A 15656-nucleotide genomic window follows, 5' to 3' on the forward strand; every position below is an offset into this window, starting at 1 on the left:
ATTGAGATGTATAGGTATGTATATTTGCGTGTGTGGGCGTGTATGTATATACATGTGTATGGGGGTGGGTTGGGCCATTTCTTTCGTCTGTTTACTTGCGCTACCTCGAAACGTGCCAGACAGCAAAAAAAAAAAAAAAAAAATATATATATATATATATATATATATATATATATATATATATATATATATATATACATATATATATATATATATATATATATATATATATATATATATATAGAGAGAGAGAGAGAGAGAGAGAGAGAGAGAGAGAGAGAGAGAGAGAGAGAGAGAGAGAGAGAGAGAGAGAGAGAGAGAGAGAGAGAGAGAGAGAGAGAGAGAGAGAGAGAGAGAGAGAGAGAGAGAGAGAGAGAGAGAGAGAGAGAGAGAGAGAGAGAGAGAGAGAGGCGCTATGAAATACTTATATACACAGACCTTAGAGACTCGAGGTTTATGTGAAGTGTGTGTGTGTGTGTGTGTGTGTGTGTGGTGTGGTGTGTGTGTGTGTGTGTGTGTGTGTGTGTGTGTGTGTGTGTGTGTGTGTGTGTGTGTGTGTGTTTGTGTGTGTATGTAGAGGAGGGAGGGGGAGTTTGGTTGGTCTGACCTCAACACAAATTGATAAGATAAATTAAAAATAGAAACGGTCCTTTCTAAAAGCAGTAGCAGAAAAGAATAGCACATTAAAACCCCCCCTCCCCCCCCTGGAGGGAAATCCGGCAGAACCAATACGTGGCAGGATTAATATGACCGAAGGTAATTCATGTAGGAAAGTATACGTGGTCACACGAATGAGTGGGCCTCCATGGTTGACCTGCTGGAGGAGGGTTTTGAGGGCCTTCTCTGGTCTGTCCGTCCAGTGTGGGAGGATCTCTAAGTAACTGTGGTAAGTTCATAACGAGGGAGTCCACGTCTTGCTGCACATGTATATGGTGACTTGATCATACGAGCTGGAGGTGTGCGGGCCTCACAGGAACGCTTCCCTGAGACCAGCCACCAGCTCATCCATATTGTCCACCAGCCCCTCTGAGGCAGCCACACTCACTTTACGTGCAGACAATGGAGCCTCCTCTTGCATGGAGGGGAAAATATGCTCGAGAAACATATCGGCCAAGTCCTTCAAATCATCCTTTACAGTGTAGGGGCAGGCATTAACGCCACCATTCGTCAGAGCCAGGTACCTGTCTTCACTAGGCAGGTGGGCAATGGTAGATGCAGTATATGATGCCATTCCAAAATCTATAATATTGATCTTTGGAGGGAGTGAAAGGTGGTGTGGTAGGGTTACTAGAATATTACCGGGGTACAGGTCATAATGTATGATGCCCAGGGCGTGAACCTCTTGTAAACGTAAGCAGATTTGTAGCCCGATCAGACCCAAGTATCTGTCGGATAAATGATGATCCTTCAAGAGTTTCTGCAGCGTGTGGTGGCCCTCGAAGGATAGTACAAGACACAAAGGATCGTAAGAGACTCCAAGAAGTCTTGGGGCTCCTCCAGCGCCGTTCAATTTCTGCATAAAATATGCTTCCATTTCCAAGTCGTGTCGAGTCAAAAGTCCATCATGGCCCAATTTAATGACGGCCTCATTGTTGTGCCACCTCACAAGATGGGCTGTTCCAACACATCCACAACCCAAGACTTGGCCGTGTGAGATGATCTTATCAACCTCCAGTCCAGAGACAACTTGCATCTCCCACATTCTGATAGAGGTAACACACCAAATATTTGGACGTTTATATACATAAAAATTAGCCATTTTGCTCAGATTACATTTATTTATGTAAAAATTTAACAAATATATAAGCTTTTTAAATCATATTATACATGCACATGTTTATATATATATATATATATATATATATATATATATATATATATATATATATATATATATGTATATATATTCCTATGAGACCACGGGGAAAATGAAACACAAAAAGTTCCCAAGTGAACGTTCGTGTAATAATCACATCATCAAGGGAGACATAACAGAGAAATATAACAGTCAGTTGATATACATCGAAGAGACGAAGCTAGGACGCCATTTGCTAAACATGTGATTGTCCAAAACATACAACGAGCGTTCATAAACTTATCATTTTACAAATCTTATCAACAATAAAGTTAACTAATTTGTATAGACCATCACTAATATTAAGATTATAATTCTTTGTGTCTAATAATAGAAGATTCAATGATATTTCTCTTGGTAATAGAGTTAGAGTTAACAACTGAGATGGCGTTACTCCAGTCAATACAATGATCATAGTTTTTAACGTGATTAAACAAGGCATTTGATTCTTGTCCCGTTCTTATACTATATTTATGTTGCTTAAGTCTAACAGAAAGATCCTAACCTTACCAGTCTGACCAACATAAAATTTATCACAGTTTCCACAAGGAACTTTATAGATGCAACCAAGAGAATTTTCTGGTGAATTCCTGATTAAGATATTCTTTATAGTATTATTGTTGCTAAAGGCAACATTTACATTAAAGGATTTAATAAGCATGGGAAGCAAAGTGAAATTATTATTAAAAGGGAGAACTAAAAGATTCTTGGTGTCAATGGGAGGTTTGGGTTCAACTCTATAAAATGATTTCTTTGCTAACTTAAGGGATTTATCAATGAAAGATCTAGGGTACTTTAACTTAGATCCAATAGAATATATCTTCTCAAACTCATCATCAATAAACTCTGGACTGCAAATACGTAATGCCCTAAGGAACATAGATTGAAATGATGATAATTTAACTCTGTCATGTTGAGATGAGTAATAATGGATATATGAGCATACATTGGTGGGTTTTCTGTATATGCTAAACTTAAACTTGTTTCCTTGTCTATGGATCATGCAATCTAAAAATGGTAACATACCATTATTATCATTTTCTACAGTAAATTTGATGGAAGGTACTAAATTGTTAAGTAAGGGGAGAAATATTTGTAAATTTTCATCTGTTGACCAAACACAAAGAACATCATCTACATACCTAAACCAAATTGCATTAGAAGGTAAAATATCCTTTAGTAATTTTGTTTCAAAAAATTCCGTATAGAGATTACTTAGTACAGATGAAAGAGGGTTACCCATTGCCATACCAAATTTTTGAGCATAATAATCTCCATTAAATTGAAATACAGTCTTTTATACACAATTTTATCAGTTCAATGAAATTAGACTTTGAAACAGGTAAATGAATATCATCCAAGACATCAAATAGATATTCTAAAAGGTCATCAACTGGAACTTTAGTGAAAAGTGAGGAAACATCAAAGCTAACTAGTTTGAAATCAAAATTAACATTGATATTGTTTAGCTTTTTGACTAAATCTACATTGTTCATGATATTAGAATTTGATATCTTACCCACTAAAGGGTTTAATAAAGAAACTAACCATTTTGATAATTTATATGTGATGGAGCCTACTGAACTCACTATAGGTCTTGCTAGAAAATTTTGTTTATGTGTTTTGATAAGTCCATACATATATGGCATGAAGGGGACAAAGATGACAAACTTTTGATAAGAGAAATGTTACCTTTCAACAACAACTTCATTTCTTTATTGAAATGAGAATTAACTCCTTCTACGGGATTTTTTACTAAAGTTTAGAATATGTTGTGTTATCATTTAGATCATTCATTTTAGATAAATAGTTACTTTTGTCTAAAATCACAACAGTGTTATCCATATCTGCTTTAGTAATATGTATATCCTTGTCTTTTTTTAAGGTGTTAATAGCTCTTATGAATCTTTAAGGGTCATTAGCTTCCACTGGTTTTGACAAACTGGCATACACTAAACCCTTACAGATATTAATATCATCATTACTTAAATAACTGTATTTTTCTAAATTACAAAAAGATTTTGTGACATCAACACGGCTGGATTCTCTGTTAGAGGTAACATTTCTTGATCAAGCGCAAAATTGTAATACTTTGTAATATATATATAAATATACACACACACACATATATATATATATATATATATATATATATATATATATATATATATATATATATATATATATATATAAGTGTATATATATATATATATATATACATGTGCATGTATAATATGATTTAAAAAGCTTATATATTTGTTAAATTTTTACATAAATAAATGTAATCTGAGCAAAATGGCGAATTTTTATGTATATAAACGTCCAAATATTTGGTGTATGTTACCTCTATCAGAATGTGGGAGATGCAAGTTGTCTCTGGACTGGAGGTTGATAAGATCATCTCACACGGCCAAGTCTTGGGTTGTGGATCTGTTGGAACAGCCCATCTTGTGAGGTGGCACAACAATGAGGCCGTCATTAAATTGGGCCATGATGGACTTTTGACTCGACACGACTTGGAAATGGAAGCATATTTTATGCAGAAATTGAACGGCGCTGGAGGAGCCCCAAGACTTCTTGGAGTCTCTTACGATCCTTTGTGTCTTGTACTATCCTTCGAGGGCCACCACACGCTGCAGAAACTCTTGAAGGATCATCATTTATCCGACAGATACTTGGGTCTGATCGGGCTACAAATCTGCTTACGTTTACAAGAGGTTCACGCCCTGGGCATCATACATTATGACCTGTACCCCGGTAATATTCTAGTAACCCTACCACACCACCTTTCACTCCCTCCAAAGATCAATATTATAGATTTTGGAATGGCATCATATACTGCATCTACCATTGCCCACCTGCCTAGTGAAGACAGGTACCTGGCTCTGACGAATGGTGGCGTTAATGCCTGCCCCTACACTGTAAAGGATGATTTGAAGGACTTGGCCGATATGTTTCTCGAGCATATTTTCCCCTCCATGCAAGAGGAGGCTCCATTGTCTGCACGTAAAGTGAGTGTGGCTGCCTCAGAGGGGCTGGTGGACAATATGGATGAGCTGGTGGCTGGTCTCAGGGAAGCGTTTCTGTGAGGCCCGCACACCTCCACCTCGTATGATCAAGTCACCATATACATGTGCAGCAAGACGTGGACTCCCTCGTCATGAACTTACCACAGTTACTTATAGATCCTCCCACACTGGACGGACAGACCAGAGAAGGCCCTCAAAACCCTCCTCCAGCAGGTCAACCATGGAGGCCCACTCATTCGTGTGACCACGTATACTTTCCTACATGAATTACCTTCGGTCATATTAATCCTGCCACGTATTGGTTCTGCCGGATTTCCCTCGGGGTGGGGGGGAGGGGGCTTTAATGTGCTATTCTTTTCTGCTACTGCTTTTAGAAAGGACCGTTTTTATTTTTAATTTATCTTATCAATTTGTGTTGAGGTCAGACCAACCAAACTCCCCCTCCCCCCTCCACATACACACACACACAAACACACACACACACACACACACACACACACACACACACACACTTCACATAAACCTCGGATCTCTAAGGTCTGTGGATATAAGTATTTTCAAAGCACCTCTCTCTCTCTCTCTCTCTCTCTCTCTCTCTCTCTCTCTCTCTCTCTCTCTCTCTCTCTCTCTCTCTCTCTCTCTCTCTCTCTCTCTATATATATATATATATATATATATATATATATATATATATATATATATATATATATATATATATATATATATATATATATTTTCCGCTGTCTGGCGCGTTTGGGAGGCAGCGCAAGGAAACAGACGAAAGAAATGGCCCAACCCACCCCCATACACATGTATATACATACACGTCCACACACGCAAATATACATACCTATACATCTCAATGTACACACATATATATATACATACACAGACATATACATATATACACATGTACATAATTCATACTGTCTGCCTTTATCTGTTCCCATCGCAACCTCGCCACACATGGAATAACAACCCCATCCCCCCTCATGTGTGCGAGGTAGCGCTAGGAAAAGACACCAAAGGCCCCATTCGTTCACACTCAGTCTCTAGCTGTCAGGAAATAATGCCCGAAACCACAGCTCCCTTTCCACATCCAGGCCCCACAGAGCTTTCCATGGTTTACCCCAGACGCTTCACATGCCCTGATTCAATCCATTGACAGCACGTCCACCCCGGTATACCACATCGATCCAATTCACTCTATTCCTTGCCCTCCTTTCACCCTCCTGCATGTTCAGGCCCCGATCACTCAAAATCTTTTTCACTCATCTTTCTACCTCCAATTTGGTCTCCCACTTCTCGTTCCCTCCACCTCCGACACATATATCCTCTTGGTCAACCTTTCCTCACTCATTCTCTCCATGTGACCAAACCATTTCAAAACACCCTCTTCTGCTCTCTCAACCACGCTCTTTTTATTTCCACACATCTCTCTTACCCTTACATTACTTACTCGATCAAACCACCTCACACCACATATTGTCCTCACACATCTCATTTCCAGCACATCCACCCTCCTGCGCACAACTCTATCCATAGCCCACGTCTCGCAAACATACAACATTGTTGGAACCACTATTCCTCCAAACATACCCATACTCTACCACTTCTGAAACCACACTGCTCTTCCCCAATCTGATACTCTGCACATGTATTCACCCTCTCAATCAATACCCTCCCATATAGTTTACCAGGAATACTCAACAAACTTTTTTTTTTTTTTTTTATACTTTGTCGCTGTCTCCCGCGTTTGCGAGGTAGCGCAAGGAAACAGACGAAAGAAATGGCCCAACCCTCCCCCCCCCATACACATGTACATACACACGTCCACACACGCAAATATACATACCTACACAGCTTTCCATGGTTTACCCCAGACGCTTCACATGCCTTGATTCAATCCACTGACAGCACGTCAACCCCTGTATACCACATGACTCCAATTCACTCTATTCCTTGCCCTCCTTTCACCCTCCTGCATGTTCAGGCCCCGATCACACAAAATCTTTTTCACTCCATCTTTCCACCTCCAATTTGGTCTCCCTCTTCTCCTCGTTCCCTCCACCTCCGACACATATATCCTCTTGGTCAATCTCTCCTCACTCATTCTCTCCATGTGCCCAAACCATTTCAAAACACCCTCTTCTGCTCTCTCAACCACGCTCTTTTTATTTCCACACATCTCTCTTACCCTTACGTTACTTACTCGATCAAACCACCTCACACCACACATTGTCCTCAAACATCTCATTTCCAGCACATCCATCCTCCTGCGCACATCTCTATCCATAGCCCACGCCTCGCAACCATACAACATTGTTGGAACCACTATTCCCTCAAACATACCCATTTTTGCTTTCCGAGATAATGTTCTCGACTTCCACACATTTTTCAAGGCTCCCAAAATTTTCGCCCCCTCCCCCACCCTATGATCCACTTCCGCTTCCATGGTTCCATCCGCTGACAGATCCACTCCCAGATATCTAAAACACTTCACTTCCTCCAGTTTTTCTCCATTCAAACTCACCTCCCAATTGACTTGACCCTCACCCCTACTGTACCTAATAACCTTGCTCTTATTCACATTTACTCTCAACTTTCTTCTTCCACACACTTTACCAAACTCAGTCACTAGCTTCTGCAGTTTCTCACATGAATCAGCCACCAGCGCTGTATCATCAGCGAACAACAACTGACTCACTTCCCAAGCTCTCTCATCCCCAACAGACTTCATACTTGCCCCTCTTTCCAGGACTCTTACATTTACCTCCCTTACAACCCCATCCATAAACAAATTAAACAACCATGGAGACATCACACACCCCTGCCGCAAACCTACATTCACTGAGAACCAATCACTTTCCTCTCTTCCTACACGTACACATGCCTTACATCCTCGATAAAAACTTTTCACTGCTTCTAACAACTTGCCTCCAACACCATATATTCTTAATACCTTCCACAGAGCATCTCTATCAACTCTATCATATGCCTTCTCCAGATCCATAAATGCTACATACAAATCCATTTGCTTTTCTAAGTATTTCTCACATACATTCTTCAAAGCAAACACCTGATCCACACATCCTCTACCACTTCTGAAACCGCACTGCTCTTCCCCAATCTGATGCTCTGTACATGCCTTCACCCTCTCAATCAATACCCTCCCATATAATTTACCAGGAATACTCAACAAACTTATACCTCTGTAATTTGAGCACTCACTCTTATCCCCTTTGCCTTTGTACAATGGCACTATGCACGCATTCCGCCAATCCTCAGGCACCTCACCATGAGTCATACATACATTAAATAACCTTACCAACCAGTCAACAATACAGTCACCCCCTTTTTTAATAAATTCCACTGCAATACCATCCAAACCTGCTGCCTTGCCGGCTTTCATCTTCCGCAAAGCTTTTACTACCTCTTCTCTGTTTACCAAATCATTTTCCCTAACCCTCTCACTTTGCAAACCACCTCGACCAAAACACCCTATATCTGCCACTCTGTCATCAGACACATTCATCAAACCTTCAAAATACTCATTCCATCTCCTTCTCACATCACCGCTACTTGTTATCACCTCCCCATTTACGCCCTTCACTGAAGTTCCCATTTGCTCCCTTGTCTTACGCACCCTATTTACCTCCTTCCAGAACATCTTTTTATTCTCCCTAAAATTTACTGATAGTCTCTCACCCCAACTCTCATTTGCCCTTTTTTTCACCTCTTGCACCTTTCTCTTGACCTCCTGTCTCTTTCTTTTATACTTCTCCCACTCAATTGCATTTTTTCCCTGCAAAAATCGTCCAAATGCCTCTCTCTTCTCTTTCACTAATACTCTTACTTCTTCATCCCACCACTCACTACCCTTTCTAAACAGCCCACCTCCCACTCTTCTCATGCCACAAGCATCTTTTGCGCAATCCATCACTGATTCCCTAAATACATCCCATTCCTCCCCCACTCCCCTTACTTCCATTGTTCTCACCTTTTTCCATTCTGTACACAGTCTCTCCTGGTACTTCCCCACACAGGTCTCCTTCCCAAGCTCACTTACTCTCACCACCTTCTTCACCCCAACATTCACTCCTCTTTTCTGAAAACCCATACTAATCTTCACCTTAGCCTCCACAAGATAATGATCAGACATCCCTCCAGTTGCACCTCTCAGCACATTAACATCCAAAAGTCTCTCTTTCGCACGCCTGTCAATTAACACGTAATCCAATAACGCTCTCTGGCCATCTCTCCTACTTACATAAGTATACTTATGTATATCTCGCTTTTTAAACCAGGTATTCCCAATCATCAGTCCTTTTTCAGCACATAAATCTACAAGCTCTTCACCATTTCCATTTACAACACTGAACACCCCATGCATACCAATTATTCCCTCAACTGCCACATTACTCACCTTTGCATTCAAATCACCCATCACTATAACCCGGTCTCGTGCATCAAAACCGCTAACACACTCATTTAGCTGCTCCCAAAACACTTGCCTCTCATGATCTTTCTTCTCATGCCCAGGTGCATATGCACCAATAATCACCCACCTCTCTCCATCAACTTTCAATTTTACCCATATTAATCGAGAATTTACTTTCTTACATTCTATCACATACTCCCACAACTCCTGTTTCAGGAGTATTGCTACTCCTTCCCTTGCTCTTGTCCTCTCACTAACCCCTGACTTCACTCCCCAGACATTTCCAAACCACTCTTCCCCTTTACCCTTGAGCTTCGTTTCACTCAGAGCCAAAACATCCAGGTTCCTTTCCTCAAACATACTACCTATCTCTCCTTTTTTCACATCTTGGTTACATCCACACACATTTAGGCACCCCACTCTGAGCCTTCGAGGAGGATGATCACTCCCCGCGTGACTCCTTCTTCTGTTTCCCATTTTAGAAAGTTAATACAAGGAGGGGAGGATTTCCGGCCCCCCGCTCCCGTCCCCTCTAGTCGCTTTCTACGACACGCGAGGAATACGTGGGAAGTATTCTTTCACCCCTATCCCCAGGGATAATATACATATATATATACATATACACACACACACACACACACACACACACACATACGCACATACACACACACACACACACATACATATATATACATATGAAAAATGTAAGAAACAATTTAGAAAACAAACTTTTAGCTTGAAATGAATGAAAAAAAAATGAATGTCACATAATGGTTCAACCTCTGGGTATGGAAAAGGAAATGTACAATTTATTCACACAAACGTCAATAGCAGTTCTCATCAATTTCACCACTGTATCAATAAGCTTCAATGTCTAAGCTACATTTTTCTCCAACTTCACTATTTTCTTGTCAAAAACACCATGCATGAGAACTATCACTCCATTAACACAACTATAAACATTTACTTCCCCTTTAAAGTTCTGGGGAAGTCTGTCTCGATACACTGCGGCGAGGCGACGCGACGCTGACACAATCACTGTCACAATATCACTTCTGCCTCCTCAAGTCAATCTCTCAGCCACAGTGCAGGCCTTCATCGTCGAAATCGGTCTTCTGGAGGTTACCGTTGTCGATGGGTGTGACCATGTCCTTGCTGGAGTTGCAGCCCAATAGTTGAGGATGGGGGAATCGAGCTTGCTTGCGCTGACGACACCCACTGCTTTTTAAAGTTTGTTCAGCACACTGCAGAAGGGCTGGCGCAGGAGCTCTTATTTTTGTTAATGCGGACTTCCACATCTTGAGACGTTTCCGACCTTCTTTCTCAAATGTATGTCAAGCCGTCATAAAGATGTCCACTTTACTGCATGCGTCCCACGGGCAATAGTCTTGGCACTCGTCGAGGTCTTCTCCGCTTCTCTTACAAGTCTGAATGTGGTATTTGTTTTTTCTTTTATAATGGGCTCAGAGGAAGCGCATGATTGAGACAAGGCAGAAGACACGAGGAAGGCTAACACTCATCTGTTTGCGAAGAGTCACTGGTGCGCAAGACTTTTACCATCTCTCTGCGAATTATGTTTTTAACTCTGCAGCAGATGGAAGAACCCAAAAGGACGTTGCTAGCAGGAGAAACAGCTGCAGGAGGGAGAAGAAAGCTGTTGGAGCCATCTTCCGAAAGGTCTTGGTAGCAGTAACGTTCGTTTGCAGACTGGTTGCCCTTAGGATACACTTGCTACGCCGCACTTAAATCACACATCACGGAGGTCAGACAGAGCTTGCTGGGGCTCTATGTAGAAGAAGTAAGATTTTTACTTCTTATACCTCTGTAATTTGAGCACTCACTCTTATTCCCTTTGCCTTTGTACAATGGCACTATGCAAGCATTCCGCCAATCCTCAGGCACCTCACCATGAGTCATACATACATTAAATAACCTTACCAACCAGTCAACAATACAGTCACCCCGTTTTTTAATAAATTCCACTGCAATACCATCCAAACCTGCTGCCTTGCCGGCTTTCATCTTCCGCAAAGTTTTTTTTCTACCTGTTCTCTGTTTACCAAATCATTTTCCCTAACCCTCTCACTTTGCACACCACCTCGACCAAAACACCCTATATCTGCCACCACTCTATCATCGAACACATTCAACAAACCTTCAAAATAATCATTCAATCACCTTCTCACATCACCACTACTTATTATTACATCCCCATCAGCCCCCTTCACTGAAGTTCCTATTTGCTCCCTTGTCTTACGTACTTTATTTACCTCCTTCCAGAACATCTTTTTATTCTCCCTAAAATTTAATGATACTCTCTCACCCCAACTCTCATTTGCCCTCTTTTTCACCTCTTGCACCTTTCTCTTGACCTCCTGCCTCTTTCTCTTATACATCTCCCACTCATTTGCATTTTTTCCCTGCAAAAATAGTCCAAATGCCTCTCTCTTCTCTTTCACTAATAATCTTACTTCTTCATCCCACCACTCACTACCCTTTCTAATCAACCCACCTCCCACGCTTCTCATGCCACAAGCATCTTTTGCGCAAGCCATCACTGCTTCCCTAAATACATCCCATTCCTCCTCCACTCCCCTTACCTCATTTGTTCTCACCTTTTTTCCATTCTGTATTCAGTCTCTTCTGGTACTTCCTCACACAAGTCTCCTTCCCAAGCGCATTTACTCTCACCACCCTCTTCACCCCAACATTCTATCTTACTTTCTGAAAACCCATACAAATCTTCACCTTCGCCTCCACAAGATAATGATCAGACATCCCTCCAGTTGCACCTCTCAGCACATTCAGATCCAAAAGTCTCTCTTTCGCGCGCCTGTCAATTAACACGTAATCCAATAACGCTCTCTGGCCATCTCTCCTACTTACATACTTATACTTATGTATATCTCGCTTTTTAAACAAGGTATTCCCAATTACCAGTCCTTTTTCAGCATATAAATCTACAAGCTCTTCACCATTTCCATTTACAACACTGAACACCCCATGTATACCAATTATTCCCTCAACTGCCACATTACTCACCTTTGCATTCAAATCACCCATCACTATAACCCGGTCTTGTGCATCAAAACCACAAACACACTCATTCAGCTGCTCCTAAAACACTTGCCTCTCATGATATTTCTTCTCATGCCCAGGTGCATATGCACCAATAATCACCCATCTCTCTCCATCAACTTTCAGTTTTACGCACATTAATCGAGAACTTACTTTCTTACATTCTATCACATACTTCTACAACTCCTGTTTCAGGAGTATATATATATATATATATATATATATATATATATATATATATATATATATATATATATATATATATATATATATATATATATATATATATATATATGTATATATATATATATATATATATATATATATATATATATATATATATATATATATATATATATATATATATATATATATATATACATATATATATATATATATATATATATATATATATATATATATATATATATATATATATATATATATATATATATATATATATATATTATCCCTGGGGATAGTGGAGAAAGAATTCTTCCCACGTATTCCCTTCGTGTCGTAGAAGGTGACTAAAAAGGAAGGGAGCGGGGGGCTGGAAATCCTCCCATCTCGTTTTTTTATTTCAATTTTCCAAAAGAAGGAACAGAGAAGGGGGCCAGGTGAGGGTATTCCCTCAAAGGCCCAATCCTCTGTTCTTAACGCTACCTCGCTATCGCGGGAAATGGCGAATAGTATGAAAAGAAAAAAAAGAAAAGATATATATATATATATATATATATATATATATATATATATATATTATCCCTGGGGATAGTTGAGAAAGAATACTTCTCACGTATTCCCTGCGTGTCGTAGAAGGCGACTAAAAGGGAAGGGAGCGGGGGCTGGAAATGCTCCGCTCTCTTTGATTTTCCAAAAGAAGGAACAGAGAAAGGGGCGAAGTGAGGATATTCCCTCAAAAGCTCAGTCCTCTCTTCTTGACGCTACGTCGCTAACGTGGGGAAATGGCAAGTAGTATGAATATTTTTTTTTTTTCTTTGCTTTGTCGCTGTCTCCCGCATTTGCGAGGTAGCGCAAGGAAACAGACGAAAGAAATGGCCCAACCCACCCCCATACACATGTATATACATACGTCCACACACGCAAATATACATACCTACACAGCTTTCCATGGTTTACCCCAGACGCTTCACATGCCCTGATTCAATCCACTGACAGCACGTCAGCCCCGGTATACCACATCGTTCCAATTCACTCTATTCCTTGCACGCCTTTCACCCTCCTGCATGTTCAGGCCCCGATCACTCAATCTTTCCTCCATCTTCCACCTCCAATTTGGTCTCCCACTTCTCCTCGTTCCCTCCACCTCTGACACATATATCCTCTTGGTCAATCTTTCCTCACTCATTCTCTCCATGTGGCCAAACCATTTCAAAAGACCCTCTTCTGCTCTCTCAACCACGCTCTTTTTATTTCCACACATCTCTCTTACCCTTACATTACTTACTCGATCAAACCACCTCACACCACATATTGTCCTCAAACATCTCATTTCCAGCACATCCACCCTCCTGCGCACAACTCTATCCATAGCCCACGCCTCGCAACCATACAACATTGTTGGAACCACTATTCCTTCAAACATACCCATTTTTGCTTTCCGAGATAATGTTCTCGACTTCCAAACATTCTTCAAGGCTCCCAGAATTTTCGCCCCCCTCCCCCACCCTATGATTCACTTCCGCTTCCATGGTTCCATTCGCTGCCAGATCCACTCCCAGATATCTAAAACACTTTACTTCCTCCAGTTTTTCTCCATTCAAACTTATCTCCCAATTGACTTGACCCTCAACCCTACTGTACCTAATAACCTTGCTCTTATTCACATTTACTCTTAACTTTCCTCTTTCACACACTTTACCAAACTCAGTCACCAGCTTCTGCAGTTTCTTACATGAATCAGCCACCAGCGCTGTATCATCAGCGAACAACAACTGACTCACTTCCCAAGCTCTTTCATCCACAACTGACCGCATACTTGCCCCTCTTTCCAAAACTCTTGCATTAACCTCCCTAACAACCCCATCCATAAACAAATTAAACAACCACGGAGATATCACACACCCCTGCCGCAAACCTACATTCACTGAGAACCAATCACTTTCCTCTCTTCGTACACGTACACATGCCTTACATCCTCCATAAAAACTTTTCACTGCTTCTAACAACTTGCCTCCCACACCATATATTCTTAAAACCTTCCACAGAGCATCTCTATCAACTCTATCATATGCCTTCTCCAGATCCATAAATGCTACATACTAATCGATTTGTTTTTCTAAGTATTTCTCACGTACATTCTTCAAAGCAAACACCTGATCCACACGTCCTCTACCACTTCTGAAACCACACTGCTCTTCCCCAATCTGATGCTCTGTACATGCCTTCACCCTCTCAATCAATACCCTCCCATATAGTTTACCAGGAACACTCAACAAACTTATACTTCTGTAATTTGAGCACTCACTCTTATCCTCTTTGCCTTTGTACAATGGCACTATATATATATATATATATATATATATATATATATATATATATATATATATATATATATATATATATATATATATATATATATATATATATACATATATATATATATATGTATATATATATATATATATATATATATATATATATGTATATATATATATATATATATATATATATATATATATATATATATATATATATATATATATATATATATATACCTGGGGATAGGAGAGAAAGAATACTTCCCACGCATCCCTCACGTGTCGTAGAAGGCGACTAAAGGGGACAGGAGCGGGGGGATAGAAACCCTCCCCTCCTTGTATTTTAACTTTCTAAAAGGGGAAACAGAAGAAAGAGTCACGCGGGGAGTGCTCATCCTCCTCGAAGGCTCAGATTGGGGTGTATAGATGTTTTTGGATGTAACCAAGATGAGAAAAAAGGAGAGATAGGTAGTATGTTTCAGGAAAGGAACCTGGAGTAAAACGAAGCTCAAGGGTAAAGGGGAAGAGTGGTTTGGGAATGTCTTGGGAATAAAGTCTGGGGTAAGTGAGAGGACAAGAGCAAGGGAAGGAGCAGCACTACTCCTGAAACAGGAGTGGTTGGAGTATGTGATAGAGTGTAAAAAAGTAAACTCTAAATTGATATGGGTAAAACTGAAAGTTGATGGAGAGAGATGGGTGATTATTGGTGCATATGCACCTGGGCATGAGAAGAAAGATCATGAGAGGCAAGT

General features: G+C 40.4%; 2 protein-coding genes across 2 annotated transcripts; one reads left to right on the top strand and one right to left on the bottom strand.

Moving 5' to 3' along the window:
- Positions 1-967: 967 nt before the first annotated feature.
- Positions 968-1702, bottom strand: LOC139765330 (casein kinase I gamma-like). Its single transcript, XM_071692709.1, has one exon. It carries the CDS (start codon positions 1700-1702, stop codon positions 968-970), a length of 735 nt encoding a protein of 244 aa, XP_071548810.1.
- Positions 1703-4209: 2507 nt separating this feature from the next.
- Positions 4210-4944, top strand: LOC139765331 (casein kinase I gamma-like). The gene has a single exon (XM_071692710.1). It carries the CDS (start codon positions 4210-4212, stop codon positions 4942-4944), a length of 735 nt encoding a protein of 244 aa, XP_071548811.1.
- The last annotated feature ends 10712 nt before the right edge of the window (positions 4945-15656 follow it).

This window comes from Panulirus ornatus, chromosome 54, assembly GCF_036320965.1.
Source record: "Panulirus ornatus isolate Po-2019 chromosome 54, ASM3632096v1, whole genome shotgun sequence".
Classification (NCBI taxonomy): Eukaryota; Metazoa; Arthropoda; class Malacostraca; order Decapoda; family Palinuridae; genus Panulirus; species Panulirus ornatus.

Excerpts from the sequence above, each read along its gene's own strand:
- LOC139765330 (XM_071692709.1), bottom strand. The coding sequence starts at position 1,702 with ATGTGGGAGATGCAAGTTGTCTCTGGACTGGAGGTTGATAAGATCATC.
- LOC139765331 (XM_071692710.1), top strand. The coding sequence starts at position 4,210 with ATGTGGGAGATGCAAGTTGTCTCTGGACTGGAGGTTGATAAGATCATC.